This window comes from Phaethon lepturus, unplaced genomic scaffold (assembly GCF_000687285.1).
Source record: "Phaethon lepturus isolate BGI_N335 unplaced genomic scaffold, ASM68728v1 scaffold57216, whole genome shotgun sequence".
Taxonomy (NCBI): domain Eukaryota; kingdom Metazoa; phylum Chordata; class Aves; order Phaethontiformes; family Phaethontidae; genus Phaethon; species Phaethon lepturus.
Window position 1 is genome coordinate 18,138 of NW_010549526.1, and position 11,839 is coordinate 29,976.

The 11,839-nt window shown below is 36.1% G+C and overlaps 1 protein-coding gene across 1 annotated transcript in view; it reads right to left on the reverse strand.

The window, feature by feature from the left end:
- The window catches only part of TRIM33 (tripartite motif containing 33), a 25,151-nt gene that overhangs the window by 13,098 nt on the left and 214 nt on the right, over positions 1–11,839 (reverse strand). The window contains exons 2-6 of the mRNA XM_010290267.1: positions 10,112–10,230; positions 9,861–10,008; positions 7,452–7,584; positions 4,304–4,420; positions 1,480–1,594 (exon numbers count right to left, since the gene is read on the reverse strand). Of these exons, the coding sequence (XP_010288569.1) occupies positions 1,480–1,594; positions 4,304–4,420; positions 7,452–7,584; positions 9,861–10,008; positions 10,112–10,230 (632 nt within the window). The remainder of the gene's footprint in view (positions 1–1,479; positions 1,595–4,303; positions 4,421–7,451; positions 7,585–9,860; positions 10,009–10,111; positions 10,231–11,839) is intronic.

The window sequence follows — 11,839 nt, forward strand, 5'->3', positions numbered from 1 at the left end:
CTGCAGAGCAGCAACAGAAGAGACAGCAACAGCAGCAGCCCAGGTACTCTGAACACCAGCTCCTATGCCAACGACAAACTGCCTCTAAAGGCCTCCTGAGTATGGCAGGTAAACTCAGCAGCCCCATCTCCAAGAAGTCTTCAGCCTTTGATAACCTGCCAGTTGTAAACCTTGCGCTAAAAACCTGGGTTGCAGTACTGAATTTTCAGGATTCAAATTTAACTATAAATGATTGAGCAACTGTTACAACCTCAAAAAAAAGGAAAGTTTCCAAAGGAATTTTTCCAGCTTGTAACAAATGCTAGGTAAACAAGAAAAGCCAAATTTCAGTTACTCATGTAATTTTAAATTATTTATTTCACTCCTGATCAAATACTCTTTTCTTCCAGGAATACTCCATTTCATTGCAAAATAACTGTTCCTTAACCAGAAGAAATCTACTGTAATTAACTTGATCTTAAATTTTTCAGTCACATCATGGCAGACTGGCAATATGCTATCAACTAGCTTCTTATGATTTCTTTTTTTTATCTGAAAAGAGGAAAACCATCATAAGTCAAATTTTCACAGATTTGAATAAAAGTAAGAGTATAATTATTATTCAGAATGTGCATCTGGAAAGTATGTTTAAAGTCATTACCTCCTTTACAATGACAATGTATGTAACTTAAAATACCAGCATTACAGCTTCCTGTACACGTAAGACTACCATGTCTTTGAAAACCTAGGCATACTTAAAGGCTCAGGATTTGTTAGAAGTCAACACCAGTTGTGAAAACTACTAAGGAAACAAATACTAACAACTGCCTTTAGGATCACCACTGTCTTAGCAGCAAAGCAGTCAACATGACACTAGGAGTAAAAATTAATACTAGCCTGTCCACTTCCCTGCTCCCTTCCCCTGCTGCCACCATCCTATACAAGCAAAAGGGGGGAAACTGATTTTAACTACGACCTAGCACAATGGACAGCAAAGAATGATGTAAAGTTGCATAAAACACATTGCATCAATTTGTTACGTGCTCAAGACAAAGTACATAGACCCGTCTCTAAGAGTTCGCACTCTGAAGAAAAACTTCTAGACAAGGTATCAGAAGACAAAAAGAAGCAACTCAACCGTAACAGTGCTAATGTATTTTCATGAACCTTAAAAAGCTATTTGAGGAAAAGAATAGATTATACACACCTTAGAATTATGTTATAATATAGAAGTATGGCAAACAGAACATGGAAAGAAGATTTTCAGACACTCCTTTATGATGAGCCTGATTTTGAATGAATCAGAGGCATAAAACTAAAAGGAGCCACAGACTCTAGCTAGTGAAAGGATAACTCCAACACACTATTCAAAGGCAGTATTAGTATTGCAACACCAGCAGTCACACCAAACAGACTGTTTTCAAACATGGAAAGGGAATTCTCAATAAGGGACTGGAAACAGTGAACACTACTGTGGTTTTTTTTTTCTCTTAACTGTACCTCAAGGTGCTGTAAGAGAGATTTTCCCTTTTTATTTATTTCATTGATGAGGGTGAATATAGCCACTTTGATTTCCTGTTCTACTCGTTTGTTAGTTTCATTTACTTCTTTTATCCTAAAAAGAGAGAAATGTATTGTCAGGCAGTCACTTTATACTATGCCACCAAATATTAAACACCACAGGCATCTTTCCACCCTTGAAGAGTGAAGGAGCAATTTCGGTATTGAAGAAGTTCCAGTAAGTGCAAAATTTACAGCTTGTTTGATTTTTTTTTTTTAACAGATAAATCATCATTAATCACCTTTTTCAAAGAAGCCATCCACAATTTCAGTTTTGGAAAAAGATTTAAACAATCTGAGATCAAGATGGTATCTCAATTAACAAATTGTGTTTTACTTAATATGAAACAGTCTTTGTGGTTTATACACTTTATTTATATGTTTATACACACACAGACACACCCAGTCAAGACCACATGCATGTGTAGACATACATATTTATCTCCATATCGTGTCTCTTTCACTATGAAGAATTTATATATGATGCCTTAAGCTTTTATGCTATTGTATTTTAACCAGAAAGGAAGTCAACCCTGAATTTCAGATGGACCCCTCCACCTCTCCTCCCCAAATCTTGTAACAAAAAGTTTATTATATACCTGTAATCAATACAAAGTAAGGATATAAACATTTCACTAATGATTTACCTGACATTAATCTACATTACTCTCTTCTGCTTTATTACCGCCTGTCAGTTTTTTATATCTCACCCCTCTTCATAATTTCCATCTTTGTCATTCTTCATCAGTTTTAGTTTCTTGACTATTCTCAACTTCTTCAGACTGAAGCAAATAATCTTAAGCTCTGTCCACAGAATTTGAAATACAGCATTTCTTAAACTCCATTGCAAATCCTGGATTTATCTGATCCTATGCTTCCTTGATCTACTGACAACTTGTGATGTTATTCATCTTGATCACAGGATCAGCACTCATTTGTCTGATGATGACCTTTATTGTTGGTGTCAAATGCCCTTTAAGGCACCTTGGACACATGCTTTTTTGTGACAGCCCAAGCTGTTGTACTACTCCAAACAACATTCAACCAACCCTTCATTAAGTCAGTAGGTATCCTACATGGCTTTGGCACCTGACAATTATTCCAGTAGGCAGCCATTCCTTTAGCATTGTTTTACACTTCATGATCACATATGATAGCAATTTCATACCATCTGCTAACAATGACAACATTGTAATACACTTTTTTTCATTCCCTGAAGTTTTTATGATAATGGATTTTGTGCCCTACACTTCAACAAAATAACTGAACAGTATGTCAAAGTAAACTAGTGTCTCACTTGCACTACCCATTTGGCTCAGCAGATAATCATGATCTTTACACAACTTAATCACGTCGCAGAAATTTACTGAATTTTCAGGCAGCCAGAAACTCTTAGGCAAAAAAACATTACAATGTGTTACTCATACATGCACCACGCATTACCACCTTGAATTCTTATCAGAGAACGTTTTGTGACATTTCTTGAGCTTTCAGTTTAATTATTTCCCATAGAACTGGGTTTTGTCTCTTCTTCAAGCGTGTAACAGTTCTACAGCTTATCTTTCCTGCTTCACAACAGTGTTCTCTTTTGGGTGCCTTCAAAGAGTTCCATGCTGAATTAGCACATAAAAATTTCCATTTTCACTGCTTCCATTTGCCTCATGTCATATGTTCTCCTTCCCTTACAGCTTTTTCTTTTTTTAAAATGTACGTGGTGCCACAACTACCACACAGGAGTTAAAAATTTGCACCAGAACTTCCTCATATCTTTGGTACATTTCCCTTTTACCCTTGTACTTCCCATTTCCAGATGATATGTCATTTTGCGAATGACTTAAAAGTTGCAGAAGGTTCAGAAAACCACCAAGAATCACAGCGGAATTCCCTAACCTCCAGCACACCACATCACCACAAGTAGGTGAAAAGCCAGCGCCACATGCTCTCTCTGTCTCTATATTCAACATTCTACATGATGCTGAATTTAAGCTAGCCCTGGAATTCTTAAGTTTAACTAAGGAAAAGCTTGTCTTCCTTTCAGGTAATTACACTAAGTTTTGCTTGCCTAATGAAAAAGAAAGTAAGAAAAAAGAAACAAACAATTTCCCACCCAATTTCAAAACAAGTTTTTTGTTACACAGCTATCAAGAAGAGGTATTCATATGAAATAGAAGTGTTTCAAGAAAACTTTTGTTTATCTCTACAGCCAACACTTCTGTCACCTAGAGCTGAACTTAGCAGAAACCATATGATGGGTTTGCCTTGCCTTTTTTTTTTAATTCCTTTTCTCCCCACCCCATGTAATAAATATGTCACATCTTTATGTGACCACACAATGAGGGTGGTGAAGCACTGGAACAGGGAGCCCAGAGAAGTTGTGGATGCCCCATCCCTGGAAGTGTTCAAGGCCAGGCTGGATGGGGCTTTGAGCAATCTGGTTTAGGTGTCCCTGCCCATGGCAGGGGAGTTGGAACTAGATGATCCTTATGGTGCCTTCCAACCCAAACCATTGTACGCTGCTATGTTTTGGCTCTACTCAAAGTTGCCATAAAAGACATCATCTTTGAAATTTGTTTCTTGTACAACTTCCAACAGATGCACAGTATTGTAGGGAAGAAAACATTACAAAAAGTAATTAAATCCAGTAAAACTAAAAGATACAGAATCAACTAAAATGTAAGTATTATTCTAGTCCCATCATTCTTTTTACTGTGATTCATTAAAAAGGCAATGTAATAGTAACAGTTAATCATTTTGGGGTACTTACCTATTCTGAACTTGGGTAGCTGCAAAATTTACATAATTCTTCTTCTCAAGAAGTTTGGCCAATAGGTTCTCAATTGCACCTTTCTGGTTCTGAAAAGCTTCTTCCAGAAACTGATACCTTTTCAGCACACAAAAGAAGATATCAATTACCAAGGAGAAATATGCTGAAACTAAGGGCCCAATTTAGATGTAAAGCTACCAAATTTTGAAAAAAATATGACAGAACACACCCAAAAATCAAATTACATGTATGCTGATCAGTGTGCAAAATGTTTCAGTACTGATAAAATCCTTTATAAGTCTCCAGAAGACTGAATTTCGGTGGGTCACTTATTAATTCCAACTACACGGGGAGACAATACACTGCATCATTTCACAAGATAGCAAGCTATAGAACACCAGCTAAAGGAGATGCCAGAAACTTCAGTTTGACAAATAATTTTGTTAATGTTCAATGAGGAAAATGCCCTAACAGCTTAAACAAACATTACATGATACAAAAAAAGAAAACCTATCCCAGAAAAAGTTTTTTCAGCTGAGATTATACTGCTCATATTTGACTGAATTAGTTTAACCTGAAAGAAAATATTCCTATCATAAAAACCCAACTTTTTTTTGGTTACTTCCAAATGAGGAACATTATCATTCCCTTCCAAGTCCTTCAAACCAAACAGCTACTGTATCAAAGGCCGTTCCATTACTTCATCTGAAAAGGGTGCAAGTAGCTACGTTCAAGGAAAATAATGAAGTTAGTTGCATTTTCTTAACATACTATGCATCACAACAGGAATTAACAATGCAACAGAAGCAAAACACCTATATTGAAAATGGCAAGGGGATTTAAGTAGCTCCAAGAGCTTTCATCTTTTCTGATTGACTGCTCAGCTATCAAAAGATTTCCCCCAAACCCAGGGATTCCTATCAGTCACTTGCCACTTCTTATCTTTGCACTAAGTAGACTTCATGCTTCTGAAATACAATTTCTTAACAACAGAGAAAACTGCGGTTCCCAGAATGTCTTCCCTTCTTCACTACACTAAATCCCAACACTCAAATTGGCAGAAAACTACAATTAAAGTGAAGCGCCTTATAAACTGCATTAGAAGTAATCTATACCACCTCACAACCACAACTGAAAAGAAAGTAGCATCATCTTTTGTCAAAATCTAGGGGAACATTACAATCTAATCTAACAGAAACAGAGTGGATATATGATCAAAGTTACAGTAACACTGTTTCTTGATTCAAATTACTCACAATTACAGTAACACAGACCTAGCCAAAGACAACACTATTCACAACAGAAACTCTGCTCCTGTTCATTCCGTTTGCACCAGCAGTAGACAAGTTTCAACTACAAGAGTTTAGATTCCTCAGTCCCAATGTTAGAATGTTGCTTTTTCTAAGAACAGTCTAAAGTTCTTGCAGACAGCCAGCATCACAAGATTTTAGGTACTATAATGCAAAAAGTAGCATTAGTAAAGCCCAAAGGCCACAAAATTTGAAATGTTTGGCTATCTGCAGATGTTCTAAAAGTATTTTCATTACATTGAAAATCAGATTTTCACCTTAAGGAGGGGAAAAAAAAAATTATACTTACCTACTACTTCTAAAATTTTGTTGTAGCTCCTGCTACAGTCAAAAGACTTTTTTTAATATTGTATTATACTTCTAGCTTCCAAAGTGTGTGGACTGAAAACTGTCTAAACTAGAGGAATCGCATACCATTAGGCTGCTAAAAGAAAGTCAGCTTTCTACAGAATCACCCAGCAGTTCTTTCACTTAAAATTCTGAGGACTGGACCATGTTGCTACTGAAATGGTGATTCATCCTCCTTTGGTGCAAACTATTAGGATTTCAGGTAAGAAGTAAACGGGAAATTAAAATAAATTCTTGTTTCAACTTGGCATAATCTTCCTTCAATGATTTAGTAAGCTTCATAAAAAAGTATTAGTTGTACTTCATGGCAGATGAAGCAGTGGCCCTAATCATCTGTAATTCACATCTGCAGACAGAACAATTTTTAAAGAATATTCTGCAACAGAACATGTTAATAGCAAAGTATTCTCTTACTGGAAGAGAACAGATAAGTAGAACAAGATACATCTGTTAATCAGTTAGCATCATGCACAAAACAGATGCAAAGAAACCAACTAGAAAAAGTTAGTTAACATATCCTAGGAGACCACATTTTCTGGACAAGTCTGTCTTTCCAGATATTTATGATCAAGCCTATGAATGAACAGAGCAGGAATATTCAAGGTTGTTAATATTTTAATACTACTAATTTCAAAAGTAAAAGTTCTCCATTAGGCTGCTGTAGCAGTCCATGAGAGTAATTACTACTCTGGAAAAACCCCACTAAATATTGTAATGTACTGTCAAGCACCTTTACAGAGAAGTGTTACTTGTAGGCTGACTAGGAAAAGCAGTGGCTGATAAATAACGTATTTATCCCCAGATTCTCTATTATACCACTGCAAAATACTTTTTCAAACATTCAAACAACCATATGACAGAGCTGCTAAAGAGCCAGAAGTTTTAATGTATCTTATAATGTTCCAATTTTTTTCTAGCAGTGAAAAGCAGGCTACAGAGACAAAATCCGTTATTTCTTTTTACTTGCAATGTGGCAACTTTCAACCAACTAAAATAAAACAATTTTCCCCTCTATACCAGAAAAATATATTACTCTATGAGGCAAAATTTATACCTTCCTTTACAAAATTACCATAAATTGAAAGACTGTTGCATAATAAAATATGCCCTGTCAAAAAATTACCTCATCCATGACTCGCTATATCCCTTTTGCTTCTTTACAGTGCCAGCTGTTCTGGGCTGTAGCAATTTCTATTCAAGTCCTCAGAGTGACAGCACCGGTAAATGCTAGGCAAGTTAACACCTTAATTGCAACAAATTGCCTCAGACCATGTGGTTTTGAATCTGCTCTTAAGATACCTGACAAAAATTCAACCAACTGATCACTTGAAATTTTCAGCACTCCACACAGGTTCTCCTTTGCAAGGGACCATTTCAGTCCAACAAAGAGTAAATACAATGGTTTTTAATGACACGACTGTTTTAAATCAATGCCATTTCATCCTCTGATGAAGTGCACCACAGAAATTAAGACAACGTAATATTTGTACCTGTGTTCTTTGTGTTCCAGTAACTGACAGTCTCTGCATGTCAGCCTGTCACATGTTTCACAGAAAAGTTTTAACTGCTCTTGTTTGTGGACAGGACAGAAAACAGGACGTTGACCAGATGCTCCCACAGCCTCTGTTTTTAAAAATAAACCATTTTTGCATTTTAAAATAAAATTTAGACAATCTGAAGAGCAAAACAACTAACTTCAAAGCTAAGTAACAACGAAGAATTCGGACAAAGACAGCTACAGACCTGTTCTCACCCTACAGTTACCATGAATACGTTCTCATTGAAATATTTACAGTGCCAGTAGTTTATAGCTGTTTCCACTTTATGTATTCAAAGAGAAGGAGGAATTCCTCTCCTATCACAAACACTCAAAAGACACTGGCACCTGTAAGAACGTAAGAACTGTACACAAACACCAGAATCATGTTTAAAGATTAAATCGCATGCAATTTCACATCTGACACACCAAAGGATGGATCAAATCTCGCAAACTTTTACACTGTCCAACACCCATAGTTTTTCTAAATTACCACTTCAAAACCTTTAGAAACCTCATTAAGTCATGTGCAACTGAAGTGGTAAATGCAAAGCAAACATTGCCCATGTTAACAGTTACTTAAAACCCAGCTAAACTCTTTAACTTTTCCATTTAAGCAAATAACAGATTAACATCAAAAAAATAGTTCAGAGTTTACTAAAAAGTGCTGCACGGTCTTCTAAAGATGTTTTGAGCTTAGCACAGAGGAAAGCAGCCTTTGGAAGATACAGCAGGTAAGATTTAAAACATGAATGTCCTCAGTCTCCAACATTTCTGAAGCTTGTTATATCATGCAAGTTATTGTAAAGAAAGAGAGCTCATGAATCTGCAGCTGACATTCATTAATAGAAATTTTAAGTCTCCAGGGCATATCTTAAAGTCTAACAAGAAAGAAGGGAAAAAGCTCCTCTGAGAAAATATGAATAGTCCCCAGAGAGTTACTAAGGTTCACTATAGGTCAGGTCAAAGGAAGGCTACATCCTTGACACATGGTAGCACACCAACTACACATGGGCTTCTATGTTCATAAACACCAACCTAAATTTGTGAAAGTTTACTTTATTGGAACAGCCATTTTTCAGGACCTCCCCACTCAGATTACTGAAGAGGAAGCGGAGTTATAATATCACCTTGACAGTCACAATATAGCACTCTTAATGAAAAAACGTTAGTAACCCTTTGTAGGGCCCTGTAACTTGATCTCACCTTAAGGGCTTCTCATCTACTAGGATTAATACATTTAAACTTAAATAGGTAATATTTCTTATTAAACAATACACATTAAGACATATAGAGAAATCTCTCCAAAAATGAAGTTTATTTGACAGAGCAAGCGAAATAAGATCGTTGTCTGAAAGAATTAAGCTCAATAGCAAACTTTTCAACTATTAATACAATTTTGACTAGAGTTGGCAGGAAGCAAAGCAGTGTTACTCCTTTGAAGTGGCACAATGAAACTATCATGAAGATCTTGATTTCTTTTAAATATAGAGAGAGTGCAAAATGTCAAGATGTCTCCTCCTCTATATAATCAGTCTTTATATACATCCAGATTGTGTAGAACCTATGGGTCTTTAAATCAGAACTTTTCCCTTTTACAAATAAAATCTTCTAAGCTAAAATCCAGTTACCTTTTACCTGTTTTGAGAATGTTTTCCACATTACTTTAGTAGATTACAAACGGTACATGGTCAAACAATAGTTTAAGAAGTAACTTCTAATAAAGTTGCATGTCTAAACAAACTGTACACACACTTCGCACATTAAATTTTGCTAGCTGAAACAGTATTAAACCTAAAATAAATTCAAATTCCACATTTACTCAGCACCATAAATACAACAGTAACATCATATTGAACATGACTATAAGCTTATCTGTACATACTTCCCTACTGGGAGAACTATAATTGCTCCTTATAACCAAGTACAGCAAAATGTATAATTTAATTTCCTTGGCCAATGGATAAAATTACCAATATGTTAGTGCTCTCCAGATTTCAACCCCTCCATTTAGTTATTCTACTAAATAAAAGGATTATTAAGAATGGATCTAAGTATTTTCCAAAGACTGCAGTTTCCTTCTGTTTCTTCTGTACTCAAGATTTTTTTTTTTTTACATTGGACATCAAACTGTACAAAGTATTAGCAAAAACTCATTTTAGTTTAAAATTTATTTTTTCCCCCTCTATTTTTAGAGCTATCAATTTTGCACTGGTAGCTTTTTACTAAACTTTTCCCAAATCTTTGGGGAAAAGCCATACAGCTGGTTGTTACCTAAATAATCCCCCCTCTCTCTTTTCACATGTGCCAAAGAAAAAACGTCTTTACTACAGGCACGACTAAGGGATATCCAAACACTCACCTGAAGACACATCCTCTTTTTTTCTGATCATATGATCTTTAGTAAATTTTACTCGCTGATGAGCTTCTATGCAAGTCTTGCACAACCATTCCCCACACTCTACACAAAAACCAACAGCACTAGCATTATCTTCACAGCTTGTACACACCTGCAAAGGGAAACAGTCAGTTGCCATTGTTTTCCCTGAAAGCATTAACATGTACAGAAACAAAAACAGCATGTGAATTCCGGCAAGCAGGAAAGTGCCATACCTGTTCTGACTTTTCATCAGAGCTGCTTGGTGTTTCTGATGTGTCTTTTACAAAGTAGTTATCCACCAGATCTATCTGTCTACATTCTTGGCGGCATATCGGACATCTGATTACACCAACTGCGAAACAGAAAAAAAGTCTTCCAGTTTTAGGAAAAAGAACATGAAAACAAACATGCTCAGAATCAAAAGATGACAAGAATGAACACAAAATCCTCAGACTGCTTCTTTCACTTGGGTAAATAAACAAATTCCACAGTTGACATTACCCTTAAAAACCAGCTGTAACACATGCATAACAGGTTTCCCCCAAAAAAATCCCCAACAGCAACAAAACACAAAAAAACCCCCATTGAGCCCCACACATCCCTCTTCAGAAAAGGATCCCTTACCTAGAATTTGTGATAATTTCTACATCACACAGCTTTTCCTACAAAAAATTTCTTCCCCCAAAAATACATATTTTTAGCCAAGTAATTTGTTCTCCCCAAGAAAATACTGTCTTTCTCCCCCTTCATTTTAGTTTGTCAAACTCAAGGCACCTGTTAATCACTTTGTATAACTGTCTATTGTCCAGCCTGTCTCAAGACAAGCATTAAGAGAGGTGCACCTGGATAGTCAGGTGTAACTTTAGTGATGTTCATGAAAAAGTCAAAGTAGTAGCACTTCTCAGTATTCTCCCAGATACAACAGAGGATGTTTTCTAACATAACCCGTCTTCATGATGTCAGGGAGGCAGATGCAGTAATATGAACTATCTGAAGGTTTCAGGTTTTCTTTTCAAATAGTGTTCTGCAGGGAAGGCTAATACCAAAAAAATCCTCTCATGCCAACTACATCTGCCTCTCTGCAGCACATACAAGCACATACACATGTAAATGTATACACACATAGCTAATTGACATAGTGGATGTCAGTTAGACTAGTTCCTTTCCAGTATCCTGCTTTGTTATCCTGTGATTGCTAAATGAGAGTTTTAAGTCCTCAGCAGGGCTGCGAAGAAATTACTACATGAACCAAACTGACATTTAAAAGATGTTCTATGAACAAGCTATGTTAAAGGTTTGAAAACTTATTTACCACTAAGGTAGTGCGTAACACTTTCTTCCCAGAAGTGTCATCTAGTCTTAAATCAAGTTCCTATGAAATTTTATTGTGAATATCATTTTCCAGGAGAAGCTTTCAAAGTGATTGAGTATTTTTATACACTGAGACACCTGAAACAACTTTGAAAAGTAAGTGTAATCAAATGATGCTCCACTCCTTTGTGGATATTCAGTTAGAACAGTAGGACTTATTTCAGGGAGATTAATTACAGTAGTAGTAAATTTGCATTAATTTTTTAAGTGCTAAAATTAATGACTGCTTGAGAACACAGAAGATTCACTGCAGAGCAACAACAATGATCCAACTAAAAATTCCCTGTCTCATCAAACCAAACATGCTTCAAGAGCAGGATATGAAAAATAACCAGTAGTTCAGCACCTACATGTACAAGGGCTTTCATATACACAATGAAGCCTCCCCGACATGCAGAACCTTGAGATTTTCTTACTACTGAAATACACGTATTTAGGGAATACTATATGAAAGCCATCTATCAGCTGATGTGTATATACCTACAGAACAAAAATTTCAAATATTTACCCCTAAAACGATTCCATCTAAAACAGACCACAGCTAAACTTGATTTTAATGCTGTCTTAGGTTAACCATACAAAATATTGGG